General features: G+C 37.9%; 1 protein-coding gene across 2 annotated transcripts in view; it reads left to right on the plus strand.

Annotated features, from left to right (window-relative positions):
• MAP3K15 (mitogen-activated protein kinase kinase kinase 15) overlaps positions 1-23,676 on the plus strand; it is a gene marked incomplete at its 5' end in the record, with an annotated part of 79,299 nt that overhangs the window by 50,373 nt on the left and 5,250 nt on the right. For both annotated transcript variants that reach the window (XM_083883083.1, XM_083883084.1), the window contains 13 exons: positions 245-395; positions 790-897; positions 2,239-2,288; positions 5,250-5,345; positions 6,738-6,825; positions 10,434-10,567; positions 11,210-11,337; positions 13,069-13,199; positions 13,514-13,619; positions 15,922-16,079; positions 19,187-19,370; positions 21,743-21,920; positions 22,595-22,769. In XM_083883083.1, coding sequence (XP_083739209.1) covers positions 245-395; positions 790-897; positions 2,239-2,288; positions 5,250-5,345; positions 6,738-6,825; positions 10,434-10,567; positions 11,210-11,337; positions 13,069-13,199; positions 13,514-13,619; positions 15,922-16,079; positions 19,187-19,370; positions 21,743-21,920; positions 22,595-22,769 — 1,687 coding nt within the window. The remainder of the gene's footprint in view (positions 1-244; positions 396-789; positions 898-2,238; positions 2,289-5,249; positions 5,346-6,737; positions 6,826-10,433; positions 10,568-11,209; positions 11,338-13,068; positions 13,200-13,513; positions 13,620-15,921; positions 16,080-19,186; positions 19,371-21,742; positions 21,921-22,594; positions 22,770-23,676) is intronic.

Consider the following 23,676-nt stretch of genomic DNA (forward strand, 5'->3'; position numbering starts at 1 on the left):
CTACTTGTGTAACTATACCCATTTGCAAAAAGCCATTGTTCATGCACATCCATTGAGCTTATGACTTAAGGCTTGTCTAAACTTGCTATTCTTTCCAGAAATCTGCAAAAATCAACACTACCATTTCCATTGTGGTAGCTTCTAAAACACATTTTATTTTGGATGTGTTAGTCAGTTAAGTGGTTTTAGAATCTGGTCAAATTTTGTTTTCTCTCTGTTAACTCACTAATTCAATACATTCTAGGTACTTGAAATCATTAGTTCAGAATCTGATGTTAATTCAGCGTTTCAAGAAACTCACCATAGAACATTCACCCAAACAAGAAAGATTGACTTTCTGGCTAGATATAATTTTTGAGGCAACAAAAGAAACAACTAATGGACTGAGATTTCCAGTAAGATATTATGTCCAAACAAGTTTTGTATGTTTTATGTTTCTGGATAGGATATTACAAGAACTGGAAGACTCTAAACGTAATACTTAAAAACTTAACTGCTTGTTATTTCACTGCATGAACCAAACCCCTGTACTCTCTTAATCTTTATGCTATAAAAAAAATTAACCCACCACCCTAAAAGCATTCTAAGAAATACTTGTAAGTCTCCTAGAGCAAACTGTGATAATGGTGTTCTGTTGTTCGTAAGAGCACAGACTTTTCCTGCCTTGTCTTGTCCTCCTGTCTCCCTTAAAATTTTTTCAGGCCTTACTTCAAAATTACCTTTTGTCTATGTTTGAGCATCTGAAGATATTGTGGTGGTTTATTAAGGAAAAATGATCTCTGTCTTCAGGTTTTGGTGATAGAACCAACTAAAGTCTACCAACCTGCCTATGTTTCAATCAACAGTGAAGCAGATGAGAGCTCTCTGTCTTTGTGGCATGTCTCTCCCCCTGAAATGGTAAAACTGTCAGCAAGTGTGTTAAATGTACTGATTCATTGTACATAAAGTAATTAAGTAATTTTTTACGTGTAGATTTTGGAGCACTTTACAATAATTTAAAGTTTGCTACATTTCTGTGAAGCCCAAGCCTCAGTATCTCTTTTTGTGCAGATACAAAATATGACATTTTACAGAGAAAGTAAAAGGAGTGACTATGATTAGAAATCAAGTAGTTTTGATGTCATTCAGGTTTAACTTACCTTGACCATGTCTCTTAGAAGTGTATGGGTTATTTGGTCTGCTCATAATACTTCTCATTAGAATTCTGTGATTTTAGTGCAGGTGCAGGTCAAAGATTAAAAGTAAAGATAAACCCCAGTATTGTGTTCAATGTTCTAGGCATTTTAAACTTTTACAATTGTAATATTAGAAAATAGAAAAAATGGCAGCCTGTGAAAAGTGTCTAGAAATAAAATATTTGGTGTCTTGGATCAATTGGATAAGGCACAGGGGATTAAGAAAGGAGTAGACACAGTTATGGGCAGTGTCAGCTCTTAAAAATGAGAAATAATTTCAGTTTCACATTGAAGGACTTGAAATCTGCAATGTATTTTGCCACACTTTCTTAATATTAGAACAACATAGATGGAGAATAGACTAAAACTGTAGAGAGACAGTGTGGAAAAGAAGCATGTTGGAGCAGGACAAGACCACATAATTAGCTGGATCTGTGAACAATTTTTCCAGTACATTGTTCTACTTCACTGTTTCAGGTGAATGTGTCTGACACAACTTTGCTTTATGGAACAAATTTTTGGTGCATATCTGACATTGCTAGATAAGATCCAGCTGTTAGCTATAATTAGATTTATGGAGGGCTGCAGTCCTAGACATAGGCTGTCTTTCCTCTGTTTTGCCTCCAGTGTGTTCCCTGGGCCAAAGCTCTTGGCTCAAAACCTCTTAGGGAGATGGGTGAATTTGCCTTTCCCTTTGAGCCTAGATAAGAGTAGGGCATAGTCCGCTCCATGTTTAATGGGAAATATAGATGTATTGCATCAAAACATGATGTTTGGTAAATTGTGCTGCACAATTTATTTTTCAAGTTGAATTTACATGAGGAAGTGTGGCCTTTGCTTCCACCCTGTGCCATTTATATTCATTTTTTCTCAAGTGAGTAAAATAGCAATGTATGTATAAGTTCTTTACCCATGTATTAACCTTATTTCAAAATATGGGGGGGAAGAAAGAAAGAAAGAATCATGTCAGAAAACCTTTATTTTGCTTACCGTGCTGTGACTTTGTTTTCACTATTAAGTCATGGTTAAACTTCAGTTGATTTTATCCCATTGTTCTTTACAGAAACAGATTCATGAATGGAATTTTACAGCTTCTTCCATTAGGGGAATAAGGTTGGTATGTCAGTAAACAGTTCAGTGTCTTAGTGGATGTTTCAGATTTCCCTTCAGTGGGAAATCTGGATTCTACCTTACATCTCTCTCTTTCAATGGCCTGTTAGAAACTTGTTCTTGAAGTTTAAAAGCTGCCTTAAAATGTCACAGAAGAGTTTGCCTTTCCATGCATGGGCAGAGCTGTACATTTCTCATAGGAACACTCAGATCTGAGAGGGGTATTGGTGTCTGTGTTTTCTGGTAGACTTCTTGGTTTTCTGTTATGTAACTGATTTTTGTAGATTTTTCTAAAAGTTTCACTGAAGTTATTGCCATCTCTGCATTTAAAAATATGGAGGGCAGAAGGAAAGAACTGCCCTTAGCACTTCTCCCCTCCATAAGCAGTAAAAGTAAAGGAAAGCATGGTACCTGTTTTCTGTTTGGAATTCAGAAATGCTTCTGATACGGCTTAATTTAAATACCTGCTAGCTAATACTTGAATTATTAGAGAACTAAGGAATGTAGTTTTTGCTATGGACAGAAAAGAATTCTTCAGCTGGAAGTAATCTACTAGTGGAGTTTCTCAAGGACTAACCTTTAAATAGTTAAGACAGTTCCATTTTGTGATGATTAGACTAATGAAAACACTAGTCAGAAGTAAATGGGTCAAAATATTAGTACCAAAAAAGATCAGAATATTATAGAGATAAAACAGGATTGTTCTGAGAACTGAAAGGATAGAAGATATTCACATTTGGTGTTAATAATTCCAAAATGCTTCACTACATTTAGAAGTAGATTATGTATATTAAATTGGGCTGCTTTGCTGCCAGACGGGTGAGAGACAGAACACCAGGACAGGAAAAAAAAAATTAAACCTATCCCCTCTCTGAATTATGCAGGCTGCAGCTAAGAACTAGAGGAATTGTAAGTACAGGGAAGACCAGGTGGGCTTTTGCCTTCTCTCTGAGCTCCTGAGTCTCTATGGTGGATCTGGCCTTTCTAGAGAAATAAAGGACTCTTGTCTGGGGCCACTTGTGTGACTTCATCAGCTTAAGTGCTTGACAAACCTTCTAATTCAAGTACAAGATGAAATTCAGATACCTGATGGGTTCTGTAGTTCTGAAAGGAGAGGGCTTCTAGGCTTTGGTATTAACTCAGGGTGCCTAAAGTTTTAGTTCCCAGGTTTGCCTTCTCTGAACTTGTTTAATTTGCCTAAGCAGGTAAGCTCAGCAAAGAAGTATTTCTCTGACTAAAGGGAGTGGTGGTTGAAAACCTAAAACTGTGGATTTGGACATAGATGCTATCATAACTTCAGTCGTTTTTTCTAAAAAAAAAAAGCAGGCTTTGGTTTAAATGAATTTTACATGGTATTTTATTCTATTACTCCAATGCAGTGTGAATTACTGAAGTCTGTGGAACTGATTGAGAATAATTCAGCATAAAGTTTCTGTACCACATTAATTACCTTCAGTCAACACAATGCGAAGAAATTAATCTTTGAGAAAGATAACTTTAATCAAAAGGAAGCAAGCAATTAATTTCATTTGCTTTGATTTTTAATCATTATTGAGTGATTAAAAAACCTCACTGCATTACAAAGCTCCAAGAGGCAATCTTTTTTAAATTTAGTGGAGTTGGATGTTTGCTTTGTACGTGACAACTTTAAATTACTATATTTTTAAAACTGCATTCGCTTTAAAAAAATTGTGGTCTCAGTTAAAATACACTCCATCAAAACTCTTAAACTGTATTTATATTAACCAGTTCACCTTATATACCTCATAAATGACAATGCTTATAATGCAGTATTATTACTTAGATACTGTCTTGTCTATCCTGTGTCTACCCCTGGAAGAATCATCTTGCTCTCTCTGTCTCTTAGTTCTCAAGTTGGATATGTGCTTGTTTGACTTGTTAGACTGGAAATTGTTATACTAAATGAAACTAAAGAATGACATAGTGTTATTTTCACATATTTCTAGAAAAATCTTCAGGCAAAATCTGGATTTTTTTAACATTTTCCATGTAGCCCTTAATGATGCTTCAACAGGCAACATCAATTGGTGATGTAAAGTGTTGCAACGCCACTACAGTGTGGTCATGTATTTTAAGTAATTGGCTCAGTAGAAGATAAGCAAAATGGAAGAGTTTGATTGAATAGATCAGGCAAGAAGGTAATAAATTTTTGTAACTGAAGTCACAAAAAAACCTTAAGAAGCCCAACAACTTGGGATTATGTAGCAAAAAGTTGAAGTACTGAAGTGGAAATGGTCAGTGTAAGGGGTTAATTCTTAGATTTATTTTCATATTGATACTGTGTTTTATGACATTTCACTTTTTGCTTCGGTGCATTTAGATGGGATATATATGACATTGGCAAGGTATGATAACCAATAAATAATCCCTTTTTCAGAATTATCGCTGCAATTTGGAGTAAATATTGGTCATCCCAAAACTTGTTTAACAGTTTTAAGGCCATAAAAAGTATAGACTGAGAAGGATCTGTTACACTCTTAGTATTTCCCAGTTCTCATTTATTGGGGGAGGAATGGAATTATAAAAACCTGAAGTTCTTTTCAATCTTTAAGGAAAGGTTGTTTGGATAGCTAAAATAGTGTCAGAGCAATTCACTTTCCATTGAGGTGTCAGCAAGTACCAAGGAGTCTGATGGAATTGTGTAAAAGTAGAAGTGGAGGTGAACAAACCAACCTCAATGCACCTCAGATAAACTAGTATTTTACCAAAGTGAGCAGCAGTTTATTTATCACAATGAAGATAGGATTATAGAATATATAAATAAGCTTAAAACACCTAGTTACAAGGAAAAATATATATATAATTACATACTGTTTCTCTGAGGTAATTAACTGTGAAAGATATGTTTAAGTGTTCATAATTAAAAAAAAAACAAGTCCTCTTTGCCCTATTTCTTACAATAGTCATATACAAAATAACATTTTTCTAATGTGAATTTTACAGCATTTCCAAGTTTGATGAGCGATGTTGTTTTCTTTATGTCCATGATAACTATGATGACTTTCAAATCTACTTTTCTACAGAAAACCAATGTAGTCGGTGAGTTCAGTTTGTTTGGGTGTTGCATGCCTCATCTATATCCTAAATAAAATTGATTTCATAAAGATTGAAAACAAATATTTTTGCTTGAGAAACAGATTATTTATTTCTTCACTTATTTTTTCTTGATGATGCTTAAGGTGATTAGAGGACCCATTTGACTTCCTGTGTGATTCTGATTTGTTTAGCTACAAATCATTAGCTCTGAAAAAGACTTAACCGGTTTAATCTAAATTGCAGCTATTATCTTACTTTTCTTTATTTTGGCCATTTCATGTAAGGTGCTACATTGTTTCAGGTTCCCTTATGTGTCTGTTCAGTTTGATTTAAATAAGCGTATCTAATTGTAAGGAGAAATTCTAACTTACGTTGTGTCACAGATCTGTTTTACTGATTGTACCTGTAGTTAAATATTTTCTGATCATCTGTTGTCTCTAGAAAGTAAGCGGACAAACTGAATTTTAGGCCTAAATTTTTACAGACCAAATTCTGCCTTGTAACTGGTAGTTGCAAATACACCTTCTGAATGATGTAGGAGGGAGTTGTTAACACACTTAGGTTTTGGAGTGTAATGGTATATTCACTATTTCTTGCAATAATTACTACTTATGTATTACATGGAATAAACTCAGGTTAAAGAAAATTACTAGCTTTGCAGAGTGCATTGCATAAAAGGTAGGAAACACTAAAATTCATGTTACCTCCTCAGCTTTTATTTGGCAGTGCAATTTGTGCGTCATGAAATGTGGTCACATTTTTCATGCCGTATTCAGTGCACTACAGGAGTCAGTTCAAGAGATGTCTCTCTGTGATTTAATGAGAGAGATGTATGAAATGAAATGATGAATGTTTTATAATTTTTAAAATAATTGTTAATAATTTCTTGTAGAGTTTGGAAAAAAATGAGTGGCTCAGGCAGGGAACTACAGGAAAGAATGTTCTTGTACTTGAGTGTCTCCACCCCAGAGAACTAGAAATTAGTTAAAACCCTGTTCTAGCCATGTTACAACTTTTATACTTTTGGCTTTCTGAATGCCTGACAAAAAGCTACATCTGATTTTTTGAAATACTGAGTAATCACACTTGCAGCCAAACATGTACTGAAAAAGTCTTGGATTTGCATCTACTATGCAATCACAATAACAAGTAGCTATTGGATTCTGCTACAGCAAATAAAATAATTTTATAAATAATGAGGCTTTTCAGTGTGTGCTTGATGTTCTTCATCATTTAAAATGGGATAAATGTGGAGAAAGTCAGTAATGAAAGAAAGCTGTAAACATGCTAGTCCATTTATTAGCTTGAAAGCAATGCCCAGCTTGCAAGAATCTGTGTAGTGTGCTTCCAAAAGGGTATTCTTCTTTGATCTTACGCTATTTATTTCTTTTTTAGATTCTGTGGTTTGGTGAAAGAAATTTTGTCTGATGCAGTTGGGAGTACTTTGGAACTAGAAGGAGAAATAGATGGAGACACATTAGAGGTATGTCAAAGATAAAAGATCTAAGAATCCTGAAACTTGTTCTCAGTCTTCCCTGCACTTTCATATCAGTATAGTACAAAGATAAATAGCATTTAAAATCCTTAACTGTATATGAAATTTAAATTCTTTCAAAATTATTTGCACTTGAGATTTGCATTCATTTGAAAAAACACACATTTTTTATGAACTGGGCCTGTAACTACTGTAAATTGTATAAATCCTTAATGAAATGTGTTACTGTGTTTGTATTCTCTTGTAAAGAATGTATAGATAAGAATCAGCCATTATCAGCTGGCTCAAGTGGATAAAAAAGATAAAATATTTAATAAATGCTAACAAAAAGGTACTTTAGTTTTTCTACCTGGTACCTGATACCATTACTACTCCAGGTAATTTCATTTGACAAGCTTTTGTCACGGAGATATTGTAGAGGATATTTAGGATTAGGTTAATACACTGCTTTTTTCTTATCACTGTAACATCCATGTTAGGAATCCAGTAGCTGTGGCCTTTGTTTATAATTAGTACAGAGAGGAAAAAAGGAAAAAAAATCAACTTGGAAAGGGTTATTCCCATTTCATGTGGCCTCAGGGTAGGATAGGTGAATCCATGTCTTCATAAGAGAAAGTGACTCATAGCAGATGTCCACATTTGTGGAATTATATACATACCCTGTATTTATTAATCATCTTTTTATTTGTTTTGAAATCTGAAAAGCCACCATAGAAGGTAGGTTGTAAATTTTATTTGTGGTCAAGCAAATTTAATCAATCCGATTAATGAGCATGAAACTCCTCTTGTGGCTTGTTTGAGCTGGGCATCTTTCTGATTGTGTCTCATTCCAACAATTCTCTTAGGCTGAGGATTCAGAGCAGCTCTTCATGGTAATGAGCTTTTGTAGGACTTGAGGGGAGGAAAAAGAAAATATGCTGTACTGTTAAATGTAGCTGCATATAGTGGGAAAGATTAAGTTTTGCACTGGAGTTTGTTTGGCCACAGAATTCTTTCCCCAGGCAAAAAGGACAAATATGCACATCTGTTAAGCCCAGTTTAATACATCCATCTGTGGCCTTGACACAGCTTCAGGGCTCTGCCTTGGTACAGACAGGGTATTATCTATAGCTGCAGATCTTCATATTACATAATTATGTACTCAGCTAATAGCAGTACATAACACAGTCTGTTCAGCTGTATTACAGTCTCTCAGAGGATGTGAGCTCATGGTGGCTTGAGCCTTTTAAAAACTAAACTGAAAAAATCACTTGACAGTGCATAGCAGGAAACAATCCTGCATGAATGAGTGACACGTGGAGATGTGACTACAGAAATTAATTTTAAATCTTTGAGCTATATCTTGAAGTTTTCACAGTTGACACCTTACTGTCTTAGGTTATGACACTAAAACAGAAATCAGGATTTCTGAATGGGAGAAATAACTAGTTTAGTGTATAAATGAAGAAAGACACTTAATGCCTTCCTGCAGCTTGGGATCTTACATTTAAGAAGTGACAAGGAGGAAAATTCAGCTTTGTTTGGTCTTGATGGGCTCCACTAGTACAGAGAAAACAGTTCTTACTGTTAATAAAACAGCTTTTTATAACTGGGGAAGAGGAAGAAATAACCTCCTGTAGTGTCTGGGGGAAGAAAATCTGATTTCAGTCAGAATCCTTATGAGAATATTGTCACAAGGGGTTGTATATTTTATGTATAAACTGCAGTCTAATTTTACAGCTGGCAAGTATTTTGAAAGGAGTGTGAATGTTGCAATTCCTTCAGGCCTGGGGTATTCACTTCTGTATATTGATATGAAGTTTCTATCACTTTAAGAGTACCTGCTGTACCCCAGATAGGATATTTTAGAGAACACTCTGCCCTACAGAAGGTCAGATATGAACACTAGTTGTACCTACTGGTTGGATTTCACAGCCAGTGGATTGCTTATTCAGATTTTTGGCAACCAACAGTGTTTTATTCAACAGTTGTAGCTGTTGGGATGAGAAGAGGCAAATGCAAAGTGACATCAAATATATACAAGTCTATTAAGCTGTCCACTAACTAGCACTGAACTCTAAATCCCAACGATTTTCATGTATCATGGGACCCAGTCTGGAGAACATAGATTTCTCCACGGTAATTAAAGGGTTGGCTTAGGACCAGTGTGTTGCAGATGGGATTGCTGTCAATCCTAAATTCTGCAGTGTGACTGCTGTCTTTTTTTCTGCACAGTTTTATGTCATATGATAGCTGTGAAAGCTGGATATGCTCCTACCAAAGAACCCGACAAGTTTTGCATATGGCGTTTTGGGTCAGTTATGCCTATCGTGTAACGAGATTATGTTGTGAGCTGTGAAGTGCTGAAATGTGGTAAATGGAGCTGTGCTAAAGCTGTGCTTGCTCCAGTTTAATTCCACTGAGCAGAATATGCTGTTAGGATAAGCGACAGACAGGTTTCCTTTAGCACGTTCCATACAGTAGCATGAAACTTGCCTTCTTTGCTGGGGTGAAGGGGGGAGTGTCAGTGACACATGGACACTGCAGCAGCAGAGCTGCCATGTGAACTGGGAAGGCACATTAAAGGAATTCTCCAAGGCTGCATTCTGTGTCAGAGAGTCACATTGGACAATGCAGAAAAAGTGATCATTGACGGAAAAGTCAGTGGTTATGGCCATTGTAAAGAGATTTGTTGTTTATTTTTTTTAGTAGGGAGATCACACAAGGCCACCCTCATGTGATCTCCCTATTGATGTGAGAGAGAATACCCTGCAATTTTCCCATATGGGACATCCTCTGGATGTGGGAAGATACCAGGGGAGATGTGTACTCCTCACAATATCTGAGACTATAAAATTGTCCAGTTCCTTTCATTCTTTTTAAGTTCCTTGATTTGAATCATGGGTGTGCTGTTCAACCCAACTTCCATAAGAAATTTGGTTTTATGTCGTGTCTGGGGTACACTTCCATTAAGCATCATTCACTCCTTCAGAGTAGGAGAGTTCTGTCACAAGGTCACTTCATGAGGTGGTGTAAGTTAGTGCAGCTTTACTGAAGTCAGTGAACCAGCGCTGAGTTATTCAGCCGGAAATATGACCCAGCATGTATCAGCAGCACTGGAAACCACCATTGTATTTAATATTTTGTTGACAAGATGAATATTATTTTCTGCCGTTTGGAAAAATCTCATAGTGAGAGGATATTTCCTGGGGCAACTGTATGGTCTGATTACTTTTATCTTCATTAAACCACTGGTTTCAAAATTTTAGGTTATGTTCCATATATTTACATGTTCTGAAGGCTCTGTCAGCAGTTCTTAGAGATGATACATGAATGGCTTCTTTTGACAGCACTATTCCATTGTATTTGGTTTATTGGTATGTTCCCTGTTTGGATGAATGCATCTTTCTCGAAGTTTGGTTAAGGAACATTGTATTACAAAGCAAATAGGGTGGAAATTTTACAAGTTGTATAAAGCACCAGGGTAAGCTGCTGTCGTACAGCTGCACTGCAGCAACCCCTCTGTGCTGTGCTAAACTGGGGTTAAGGCTCTTCATAATGTCAAATGTTAGTGATAACAATTTCTCTGCTGTTTTGTTTATCTTTTCTGCTTTCAGTATGAATATGATCATGATGAAAATGGTGACAGGGTAGTTCTAGGGAAAGGTACTTATGGAATAGTTTATGCTGGAAGAGACCTTAGCAACCAGGTCCGAATAGCCATCAAAGAAATACCTGAGAGAGACAGCAGGTAAGACCTAGTTCATTGTTATATACACACTGTGAACAAAAATGCAGGGCTTGTTTTTTTTAAAACTTTGCTCTTCTTAGTATGTGTTTCTGTGTGGTTTGTTTATAAAATCCCAATATACTGAAATTCAATTACTATTTCCTTCTACTGTCCAAAAGTACCTTTTTGAGAATAAAGACTTTGTATTTCGAGGGAAGAATCTATGCTATATATCATAAATATGATAGTTTAATAATCTGTATGTATATCTTATGTTCTAGGAGACATATCTTTGGTTTTAGGTTGCACTTGTATCTCATTTGTATTCTTTTTGGGGAGGGTGGAAGGCATGAGAGGAGCTCTGGAGTCAGACAGTGCTGTGTATTAATACAGAAGACACACACAAATTCTTGGAGGGCATGTTTCTCCACAAGGGTCCCTCTGAGATCTGTCTCTCTACCTTTTCAGAATAGGCAGTGGATCACGCTGCATTTTAAGGTAGTGGAGAGGATGTTTGCTGAGAATTAGAGTGGTATCCCTAAAATCCATTCTGTTGTCAAACTAGCATAGCCTAGAACCTTTTCCTGCATGATTAAACAGTCCTTGGTTCTTCTTTTTTTCTTTTTTTTTTTTTTTTTCTTTCTTTTTTTTTTTTTTAAATAGGTATTCCCAACCTCTTCATGAAGAGATAGCACTGCACAAATATTTAAAGCATCGGAACATTGTCCAGTATCTTGGATCTGTTTCAGAAAATGGATACATTAAAATTTTTATGGAGCAGGTGCCAGGAGGTTTGTATCATGCTGAGTTTGGTCTGCCAAAGGAAAAGCATTTGGGACTCCAAACTAAAAGTCAGTAGATAAGCATGCAATGTGTTTGTGCACTCTGTATGGCTTTTCTGTTGGGACCTTAACTGTATAAGTCCTTTTTCTCATAGAAGGAGTAAATTTGAAGAATATAGGTCCCAGTACCCTCTCTAGAATTACTACTTTTTGTAATAATTCTAAACCTATAGAGAAATCATCAAAAGTGTTTGGTTTCAAATACTCATGTGTTATGAAACAGTGGAGTTAGAGCTGTATAGTTGAGCTCAAGTGTCCGAATGATGACTGGAGCTTTCAGTGTAAGTTTCTCTTTGAGCAGTAACACTGATAGAACAAGTAAGTACTGATTTTTAACTGCTATGTATGAAGGACTGCTATTCCCTAGGTAGATTAAAGTGAGATGTGTTCCTTGCTCATAATTTTCAGTTTAATTCCTCCAGCCTTCTCTGCTGGAGGAAGAGGATATGATATATCTTTGTAACCTCTCTACATTGTTTCCATCTCCATTTTGCTATTTACTCTTCAGTGTCAAGCACGTATCAGAATGAGTGTTAAATTTTGCATGAATTTAATTTGCAAGGTAAAAACAGAAATAAGAAAAACAGGGGGAAAAGGTCAGGTTTGCTAAGAAAGGTCCAGACACACATTCAAAGTGTAATTAAATACATCCAGGGCTTTTTAGGGGTGTAGGGAAATTACTTAGTTTTTGAATCCTTGTGACCTTCTCACCTAAAAGCTGAGACACTTTGACCTGCATGATGCATGCAGATGTGATGAAATCATACCAACACTTCCACTTGTTTTCCCTCACTTGTTAACAGTGTCAGCTGGTGTTGTTTCCTGTTCATATATGCGCAGTAAAGTGTGCTGTGATTAGTTGCTGATGACAAGATATTACTGAACTGATTTAGATATTTTAAACTCTGTAGTCAGTCTTAAAATGAGTCAGCTGTTCTGATTATGTGAGATTTTTTGAGGAAACTTTATTTTGGAAAGCTGTTGGTGTGGACTAGAAGTTCCTCTAGCTGAATTTTTCTGACCTTAAGTAGACCTGCTGTACTTATTTTGTGCTCACTAAGCAAAACTGTTCTTTATTTTGCCTCATAATTTAAATATTTGTGTTATTTAAATATTAGTTGTATTAGAATTGGGGATGTGTGGATGGCCTATCTCCTGCTCTGAACATCCATTCAGGGTTTTTTTTCAGGAGCTTTCTTTCCTATCTCTGAATATTGCCAGAAGTTGATCCCATATTTAAGAGAAGGCTTTCTCTGGTTTGGATTCTACCCTCCCTGCCTCAAGAAAATCAGTTTGTCTTTGCCCATACCTGTGGTTCATGAGGTACAATGTACAACATGGTACAATGTTACCTTTAGTCCCTGTTTCATTAAGGGCTACATGGGTGCTGCTTGTAGTCTCAGCAGTTGTTACAGTGAAGTGAGGGGGATGGATCCAGTTCTGGCAGAACATTTATTCTTGTTGTGGGAGAAGAACCTGACCTGACAAGTAAGAAATAATCAGTCCAGAGCAGCCGCAAATTATTTGCTTTAAATGATCTAGCAAGAATTTGGCTTAATCATAGGTACTGCTTTACTTTTATATTAGGATGTTGAGCAAAGGCTTCATTGAAACTTACCTGTTTCATGTTAATTTGAGGATTTCTCTATCTTGATACACTTTATTCTTAAACTCCTGTAGGCAGCCTCTCAGCTCTCTTAAGGTCTAAGTGGGGCCCAATGAAAGATCCTACAATTAAATTTTACACCAAGCAGATTCTGGAAGGCCTCAAGTATCTCCATGAGAACCAGATTGTACACAGAGATATAAAGGTAACTTTTCCTTTTGTGTGTCGTTTGATTTGCTTTTTATCTTATTTACTTCAGTTAGTTTTCCTCTAATCTGAAGTAGAATTTTTAATATAATTTCATGGAAGCTGAAAACAAAAGGAAAGCATAGACCAACTTCTTCTCCTAGTGCTCCTGGAATATTACTTTGTCGAAAGGTGTATTACAAAGATAAGTGCAAACTTGAAGGAGTATTGAGATCGAGAATCTGTATTTATCTGTCTCCCCCTCCTTCTCTGCTTCCCTCTCTCCTCCTCCACCTTCACCCCCTCCCCTTCCCTCTCCTATCCAAACCACAGGGGGACAATGTTCTGGTGAACACCTACAGTGGTGTGGTTAAGATATCAGATTTTGGTACTTCCAAGCGGCTGGCAGGAATCAATCCATGCACTGAAACATTTACAGGTAAGATTAATCTAGCAGAGTAAATGGGATTGTGATCACCATGAACATAAGCTTGATAGCTTTCTTCACTTTTTTTTTTTAATGTAACTCTCTTTCATTTTACTTTTTGGAGGCAAAAGTTTTTCTTCTAAGCATTCACTACGTAGCAATTGATTGTTGCAATTATATCTGGAAACAATTGAATTTAGCAACTTTTTTCTTTAACAATCTTGATATTAGTACACAAGCACACATGCACTTTCTAGATGTATGTTTAAAAGTGCAGAAAACCAAACTCAGACTTATAAACACTCTCAGTTTTGAGGTATTAATTATAAAACCCAACCAACTGGCCAACAACAGTAAAAAGAACAGTTTACATTAATATTTTAGGCTGATGTGTTACAGAACAGTTTCCACTAGAACAAAGTTTTAAAGACTTATAATACTCAGGGAAAGCAAAAATTGCTGAGCAAAAGGGGAAACTCCACATTAAAAAAATGAATATGTGATCACATAGTTTCTGTGATCAGTGGATGTGGATTACAGGATATTTTTGTTTGTTATATGGCCTTATGCAAAGGCTGATATCACAAGCCTCTTACTTGCCTGCAGTTTAGGTAAATAGACAGACAAAGCCATTAGTCTTGGAGGGCTTCAGAGTGGAAGACAAAAGATGACAACCTTCACCTAAGTGAAAATCAAGATTTCACTTTACCTCTCTGGTGGTGTATCTGCAGTTCCTCCAGCTTTCTTACAAAGGAGGCCATGAAAATAAAATTATGGTTCTGAAGTAATTTACCTTTCTCAGTTATTTTTATTCATTATCTCATTATTACTCATTATCATTCTCTTTGCCTGTATTTTACATACATGGAGAAATGATATCTTAAGAAAAGTCACCATACTGTAATAAAAGGAGGTAACTCTTCCCTTGTACCCTTCTTCTTTGTTCTCTTGCATTTTTTCAGCCCCGTTTGTGCCTTTGAAATGTAATTTGCCATGTGAATAAATACTTAAGTTATCATTTTGAATTTAAATCAGTAAGCAGGTAGCTATACCCCAGAGGACCTTAAAAGGTCTCTAGCAATTTGGTTTTGTTCTGTAACTCAGTACATAAAGCCTAGATTTTAGGCATTATATAATAAAATCACATGGTTTGAAGAATCATACTTCTTGTGATTTAAGCATTACATCCCTCCATTCAAGACACACAGCCTGAGGGCAAAGCTGTGGCTTGAACCTTCATTCTGCAGCAGTCACACTCAATGAACATATGAGACCCTTTTATCTTCACCATATGTCCTTTACTTGATAGCTCACAGCTCCACCACACTGTAGTTTTATTGCATTCCTAAGAAGAAAAATAATTTGATTTAAAGATGTCATAACAAAGCTGATTGAAATTCAGGTGGAGAAAAAACTATAGTGTCCAGAACACTCTGAACGTACAGAGGTTTCTGCTGGTGGTGGTGTGGGCTCTTCCTGTAAAGACCTCAATAGCTGTGTTAGTGAATGGTTCAATAACAGTGATACAAAATTGGCCATCTTTTATTTAATTTTTTACTGTACTGTTCTTTATTAGTAGTATTACTAGTATTACACTCAGATTGTCTGCAGGCAGGATCTTATTTTGTTAATATGTATAACTTCAGAAATTCTAGGTTGGTGGTTTGGTTTTTTGGTTTGTTTTTGGGTGTGGTGGTTTGTTTTTTTGTTTTGTTTTGTTTTGTTTTAATTTGTTTGTTTGGTTTTATTTTGTTGTTTGGTTGTGGTTTTTTTTGCTAACTTTGGATGTCAGAAATCCCAAGCACATCCAAGACATCCTTGAATTCTAGGCAAACTATGGTGGATTTCCTTATTTATTGCTCTATATTTGCAAAAAATAGCTTTTTTTAAACTAACTGTTTGAAATTCCCTGTCACTAGTGTTCTCATTATTGGGGGATAAAATACGAAAAAATATTTTCATGATAACTATCTGTCACTTCTCAGATTTTGCCATCTATTACATGCATAATCTTTAAAAGTTGGTGTCTGCAAAAATTTGATATAATTGTATTTTCTGGGGAAGCTATTGGATTATGTGGTGAATAGACTTTCAGCAGTTTGTAGCCTTGTGTTAGAAAGGAGGGGCAAAATGGTAGTTTATAAAAAAGGTGCTATAACATAAGCTTTTGCCTTGTTTTCAGTGATGATATGGGAGATAAGGCATTTGGCTATACAGGTTGCATTTGACAAATTTTGGCTTGCTGAGTGTTGTTTTAATCCTCCTTAATAAGAATGAAGGATATACACTTGACTGCTCTTTTTGTCCTGACCAGGAACCTTGCAGTACATGGCTCCAGAAATCATCGATAAAGGACCACGAGGATATGGTGCTCCAGCTGACATCTGGTCCCTGGGCTGTACCATTATTGAGATGGCAACAGGCAAACCTCCATTTCATGAACTAGGGGAGCCTCAAGCTGCAATGTTTAAAGTAAATAAGGCTTTTTTACTTTAGAGTTGGTGAATTTTCAAATATAGCTTAATTTCATAATATTAATTAGTAATAACATGGTGTTACATGTGTTGTTTTGCACAAAGCCACAGTCTGACCTGTGTTTTTAACTCTCACTGAAAGATCCTTCCCTTCTTTAAGCTGTTTGGCTCTAGGGGGTGATCAGTTATTTTTATGCTGGAAATAGGTCATGACTCAGAGCAGCAATCTAAAAAATGAGTGAAGACTTACGAAAACTAATATCCTCTGTGTTACTTTTTTCATCTCCTGCTCTTGGTTTATGATTTCCTTCTTGTAGCAAGTCTCTCCAATAATGACAAACAAGTTATTTCTGCTCCTTAAAGTAATTTTTGTAAGCTTCATCCCCAAAGGAAAACCTTTTAAAGGCCCAGTCTCTGCAACATGGATACAGGAAAATGTGGTGGAAAAGGGCAGGGGAATGGCTTTCCAGGATTTCCAGTATGTATTAAACGAGTAAAATACTGTATTTTGCATTCCAAGTCTTTCAAGTAAATAGCTACTTCCTCAGTAAGATGTTGTCTTTATTACATTGTTTCTCCTGTTGTATCTGTTTTCAAATGCAAAAATTAACACTCGAGAATTCTTCAGATGGTAATAATAAGTGATAATAAAATATTTTTAAAAGTTACTCGTTCTAACCCTGTAACTAACAGGAGTGTAACAACTATGATTTGTCAAATAAGTAGACTGAAAATTTTTGGTTCTCCCATTGGCTTGCAGTAGACCTTTAGTAAAGCACTTAAGTTTCCAATTTTGGTTGAGAATTCTCATTCTTATAGTGGGGAAAATATCCCATCCATAACCCAGCAAACTGCTTTAAATTACCAATGTAGTAATTTTTTCATGTATCTTGTTGAAAACCACTATGTGAGCATTAGTATCATCATTAATGCAACCATGATGGCAAAATCTATCAGTAGGTATAGAAATCTGGGCTGCAGTTCAGCATGTAGTGTAATGCCATACGTCATACTAGGCCTGTAACCTGTCCCATGTACCACTGCTGAATGGCAAAAAAAGGGACGATTATGGGTTTTGATAGAGTTATTTCAGTGGCATAATGGGTCACCTTGGTGCTGTCAACTTGTGGCATACCTCAAATGAAGCTGCCTGGGTGAACATGGTTTGGCTCACTAAAGCTTTCCTGAGGGAGTCATGGAAAGAGACTCTTTTCCACATCACTGTAAATGTCAGACACAATTCTGTTGGCAAATGCCTTTTCATCTTATGTACCTGGCATGTAGTTGAACTGTTCAGTGAGTTACACACTTATTTTTCAGCACAGTTTATTAAAAGTTTTTAGTGTTCTTATTGCAGACTATGTTAATGTACTATAGGCAGGCATTTGGTTTTGTTTCCTGTTTCTTGGCTCTGCTGGACCTGTGTGTAATTGTGTCTTGCTAGGTACCATAGGTTACAAACAGTGCTTTCTTTTTCTGTGCAATGAAAGTAAGCAAGCTGGAAGCTGGATTTGAAGCAGGCTGGCTGGGCAAGCATGTAAAAAAGAAGTCTGGAAAATTTGGAATATCAGACTTTTAAGGTTCCCACCTCCACACATGAACACTCTGTTGTGCATAGGGCAGGTGCAGTCACTTTACAAATTGCAAATGACCAAAGAGTTGGACAAAGTAGAGAAAACGGGCTATAGTAAACCAAGAACTGGATGGGTCCTGACTGAGTGTGCATTGCATGGTATTTATTCTATGTGAAAAGAGCACAAACAAGTGGCATTCAGTGGAGACAAAGTATACTAGTATTGCCACAGAATTTGCAGGTGGTTGTGACAAAACTTACTTCCATTGAACAGTAGAGATTAAGATAAGATCAGAGACAAGCTTTCAAACTTCCTGGTCCCGGTTTGGGATTTTCCTGGATTTTTGTTTAGTGCGTAAGAGTGAAACCTGGCACCAGAGTGCTGCCAGTTTGTGGCACTGAGTCTTGAATGTGCCTAGGATCATGGTTTGGAAGACCTTAAAGCTCTATTAGCATTTTGTTACTGCACTGTCATTCAGACAGAAGCAGGACTGCTCAGCATTTTTTGCTTCAGTTTGTATTGAAGCTGAACCAGTATTGTGAATGTGCCACATTGTGTTAATGCAGCTCTGTAATGAGATTATTTGAAAGCAGATGGCACTTGTTTAACTGCTGGGCTACTGTCTCCCTTGTGGACACTATCTTTGTGCTTGTTCTCCAGGATGTATTTTGTGTAAAGATGCTGAGACTACAAACCATAATCTCTCCAGGCATGTGCATACAGTGCATACAGGTTATACAGCTCTGGCTTCCAAACAGCTCCACCAGATTGACATTGGAGAATAAGATGGCAGTGAGGAGCTGGAAAGATCACTGGGGAGCAACCAGTACAAGCACATGTTTCATTACTTAAATACAGAGTCTTAAAAGAGATTCTTCTAAGTAATGACTTAAAATAAGAGTCATTACTTAAAGAATGGTTTAACGAGGATCTTGTTAAACCTTTGGACATCATGTGATTTTCAATTAAACAACACTGAAAGACTAGGGAGGACATCTGGCCCAAGAGTGGGGGTGGTGACAAGGTCTGGCAAGGTCATTGTGTGTATTTGTGCAAGGAAATTTGGCACTGGCAGGAGCAGAACAGGTGCAGCCCCAGGCTGTCAGTGCTAGAGGAGGAAATTACTGCTGTTCTTGGGCACAAATGTGCTGCAGGAGTCAGCAACTGAGAGACTGCTCTGAGCAGGGGTGATGGGAGGCCTGTGCAATAGCTGGAGGGGTTTGTGGCTGGTCAGAGGAGGAGTATTTGAAACACTTGGTGTCCATAATGCCAGATCCCAAGATTGCCTGAAAGCAGATGATTGGATACATCCATACCTTGACATTTATGTAATATCACATGGATATTTACACGATGTTTGCCATGAAATAAAACAGGATTAGAACCTTGTTGTCACTTCTCTGCTTTGTGTGATCACTCCTTTTTTACAATAGTCAGGAGAAGTGTGAGTGACTGTATTGTAAGAGCTTTGGCCCATGGTCTCCTTGAAGTTGTTTCAGAAAAATAATTAATATTTGTGTTCTACTTGCAGGTTGGGATGTTTAAGATTCATCCTGAAATTCCAGAATCAGTGTCTGCTGAAACAAAGGCCTTTATTTTGCTCTGTTTTGAACCTGATCCTAGTAAACGTGTTACAGCATCTGATTTGCTCAGAGATTCTTTTCTGAAGCAAGTGAACAAGGGCAAGAAGAGCAAAATTGCATTCAAGCCTTCAGGTAAGGAATTATCAGCCAAGTCCAAGTCAACATCATCATTAAGTGTTATATAAAAGACTGGAATCATTAAGCACTTTCTTTTACAAAGGATATTTCTTGTGCCAGGAGAACAGCAGGAACTCAGCTATTGAAAATGTCTGTGATTTGTGATTATCCGTATTTAATAATGCCCAGAAAATAAAATACCTTTCTTATTTTGTATTTTCCTTGCTGAAACCTTCCAAGGTGATTTTCCTCTCCCCAGAAATAAATGTCTCATTTGTAGTAAGTGAAAATTAGAAGAGTGACATTTGATGAAGACTTTCCAAAGCAGTTCTGCATTTAGAGTAGGTGTTTGACACCTGAAAATGTGGGTCTATTAGGTGTTTGGGTCAGCATTTTTAAACTTGGTACATAACATTGAAATTTGGCACAAAGGTGCTAAAGTAGCTGTCTAGTGGGTTGATTTGTTTTATCTGCATAGCATGTTTTTTCTTCTCCCAAATATATCAGCCACTTGCTCAGTGATAAGGAACCTTAATATGGACCTGCCAAATAAATCATATGAAAGAACTGTCTGTTTCAAAACAGGGAAAGCCATTGGTCTTGCTGCCTCTTTCACCTGTCTGCACACACACACTCCCAATGCAAATTTAAGTTCTTCATATTTGGGCTTTTTCCCTCTCAACAAATAACTGGAAAGAATGGAATTCTGAAGGGAACAAGTAGCAAGTAATTTATACCATGTAGCTGAATTGTTTTCATCAAGGAAATGGGCATCACCTGTTGTCCTGAGGGGACCTGAGAACTGAACTCCAGTCCCTTCAGTGACATTGGGTAACAGGAGAGCTCCTCCTGCTCAGCCAGGGCAGTGGCATGCAGGAGCTGTTGGCATGCTGTAGCTTCCTGTCCCACAACATTCATCTTCTCTTGTGGCCTTTTAGCTCTTCCTTGAGGATGTCTTCCTGAAAAATTTGCATGATGTTAGAAAGTGTGGAGCTTGCCTTGTTAGCAGCCTCAGGAACAACAGGCTCTTTGTCAAATATCAGGGGAGGTGCACCCCTGCCTTCCTTTTTTCTTCTCTTCTCCCACTCACTGGTGAGGTTATGGAGCTGGTGCTGCAGGGAGTGAGCTCCGTGCTGGCCATGGACACAAGCAGAGTGGGAAAATGTGAGAACTGTGCATTGGGTGAGGAGAGGGAAAGGCAGCTGATGGCAGTTGAGTGTGTGATTCTCCATGCCAGAGCTGGGGAGAGCTGTGCTGGCTGCTGCAGCCATCCCCAGGGGGAATCTGGTGGCCCAAGGCAGGTCCTGGTCCAGCAGTTACCACAGTCCCAGCTGCAGCAGTTCACCATCTTCTTCCTCTATTGTTTCTTTCACCTCAAATATCTTCAGCTTTGTCCCCATCTTTCCATCCCATCGCTATCTCTTTTTTCTTTCCAATAATAAAGGTAGCCCAGAACAAATTTCAGCCCTTATTCTTGGGACAAAAGCTCTCAATTTTCTGTCCTACTGAAATGCCTTGCACCAGGTTTCACAAGGTGACATACATTGTTTCATTTCTGTGACTGTTTAATCTCAGCCATTTGAACATCAGTCGTATGCCATGGAGTATGCCAGAGCTTTCTGAACAACTTTCAACTTCTTGCTCTCTTTCTCCCTCACCTCCAAGAATTTGTAGTGACAACCATCAAAAACTTTAGCTCCATGGGTATGTTCACCTTGGGTTGAGAGATCTTCTTTGCCTTTCCTGTCACACAGCTGCAAACTGGCACTCAGGATTATAGCAAACTCTCAGTATCGGGGTTGGTTTTGGTTTGGTTTCAATTTTTAAACTTTTTCTTAATTTCAAGATGAATTGGAATGGGACAAGAGATTACCTTCAGGACAATGCTGAGAGGGAGAGTTCTTGCTAAGAGCAGGGGCACATGTGAGTGAGGCAGATATCTCAGGTGTGGAGAGGGCAGTTCGATGCCCATTAACACATAGGTGAGGAGGGCACGTAGTAGAGTACTCTCTGCTTAGAGAGACAGCTGTGGTGGAGCAGCAGATGAACCCCTTGGTTCAATTCAGGCTCTTTAAACTGTTCATATCCATTTGAGCCACTTTTTGGGGCGTGCACTAAGGGGGATTATGTGTATGTGTGAGAGAGGGTAACAAAATGGCATTTTCTGTGAGTATCTATGCTATCTTTGGGTTTAGCAGTTAACTTGTTAAAACCTTTTATTGTTTATGCATGCAATGATTTTGAATTGTGTTACAGCTTTTTATCAACAAAGTTACTTCTTCCTCAGCCATTTGGCAAAATGAGGTCTTGGTATCAGTGAAGGTAATCACAGCTGTTTGCCCTTTTTGGCCTAGTTCTGTCACACATTTTACCATGTCTGTTCCTAGATTATAATCGGAACACATCTCTCCCACTGCCAATCCAAGGGGAGCAGGCTGGCAGTAGCAGCAGTGAGCATGGCTCTGTTTCACCAGACTCTGATGTACAGCAGGACGTGTTTTTTGAAAGGCCAAAGAGATCCATTTCAGAGATTCAGACAAAGCATCCCATTTCTCATTTACTAAGGTAAAATATTTGCTTCTCGCTTGACACCCTTGAGGGATTCTGTGGATTTAATTCACATTTTATTTTATCTGAGGGCAATTTTTTTACATAATGGTTAGGTTAATATGTGTTAATCAGAAATTTGCATAGACGCATTACCAGTTAATGGTAAACATTGTCTATATTTAATAATGAGCAATTATTCTGCTCCTTTAAGGTTTCCATGTACTTACACTTTCCTTCCTCCAGTTAGTAAATGTCAGTGGTCTTATTGATTGAGTGGATATGAATTTCAGAGTTAAGTGAGGATTTGACCCTTCCACGTGCTCATGACAAAATGGGGGAAAGGGCAAGCAGAAATACAGTTCTGCTTCTCCCAAAGTACTAAGCAATACTTTCAAATTAGTATGTTACAGTATGGGTCTAGAAAAAAATGAATAGTTTCAGTTTTCCTCCCCAAAACTGACATTAATGCCAGCTTCTTAGCAGGGGGATATCCGCCCTGTGGGTTTTGAGTCAGCAGAGGATCTGAGCCATCTTCTGTCTCAAAATTAGCATTTACCAGTCTGATCAATCTGCTGCTGTAGTTAGAACTGAGTTTTTAACCCCAGAAGTGTCCTTGCTCCCTTCTGGCAGTCCTGGTGCCTTGCTAATGCTGAGGTCTCTCTTGTACTTGCACTGGGGGGCTGCCACAGCGTCCCCGATGAGAGCTTGGCCTCAGAGGACAGGAGCACCTCGCCGTCCGTGGAGGACAAGGATTCCGGGCTCTTCCTGCTGCGCAAGGACAGCGAACGCCGAGCAATCCTCTATAAAATCCTTAAGGAAGAACAGGATAAAGTTGCTTCCAATTTGCAGGAGTGTCTTGCACAGGTAATTTCACTTCAGGTCACCTTTTCCCGTGTCAAAGGTAAAATAATGAGCCAAGTCATATTCCTGTTCTGAAAATGGAGGTGCTTGGATTGTTCCTTCTGAGTATCTTTAATCTCTGAGACCTGTAACTGTGTGAGCTGTTTGCTGTTGTGTGAATGGGTAGCAAACACCACCTTTTGGCTTCTAATGGGCTCTTGATTTTATATGAGGGAGATGTTTGGGCATTTGATGTGGGACTGTGGAGGGCTGAGGTTGGTGGGTTGGGTGGTTTTGATGCTGTCTTTTCTTTTGACTTTTAAGTACATGGAGCTAGAACACCACATAGTAACAGGTATATTCTGCTTTAAAGGTAAAGACCTGATTAACAATTTTAAATAAAATGTTTATTAACTAGGTGCCAAGATCACAGTATGTGAATCTTAAAAAAGCTAAGGTAGATTTTCTGCAGAGGGGAAGGTTGGGTGGAAAGGTTTAGTTACTGTGAAGAGGAGCAAGAAAAAAATCATAGAACTGTTGATGCACAGCCAAACATTGTCACACACCTCTAACAGCCTTTTCTTCCTAATGTCTGCTTCTAATGTACCTCTCTGTGATGGTTCTGATTTTTGCTCATACCTTTGTCAGTGATTTTTGGGCAATCTCCAGCACACTTGTGACATTTTCCCATCATTTATTCTTAATAATGCTATGGTTTTTCACCTGGACTGCCCATAAAGGGGAGCATGCTGACTCCTGGTGTGGTGTCCCCAGCCAGCTGTTGACATTTGTGGCTCGGCTCTCAAGCCCTGCTGCTCCATGGTCAGCTCTGCACAGCCCAGGGTTTGCTGCTCCCTGTGCTCCCTTCCCCAACAAAGTGCACAACAGGGGCTCCTGTGGGGCTCTACAGACCACAAACTCAGCATGGGGA

Source organism: Zosterops lateralis, assembly GCF_965231275.1.
Source record: "Zosterops lateralis genome assembly, chromosome: 2".
Classification (NCBI taxonomy): domain Eukaryota; kingdom Metazoa; phylum Chordata; class Aves; order Passeriformes; family Zosteropidae; genus Zosterops; species Zosterops lateralis.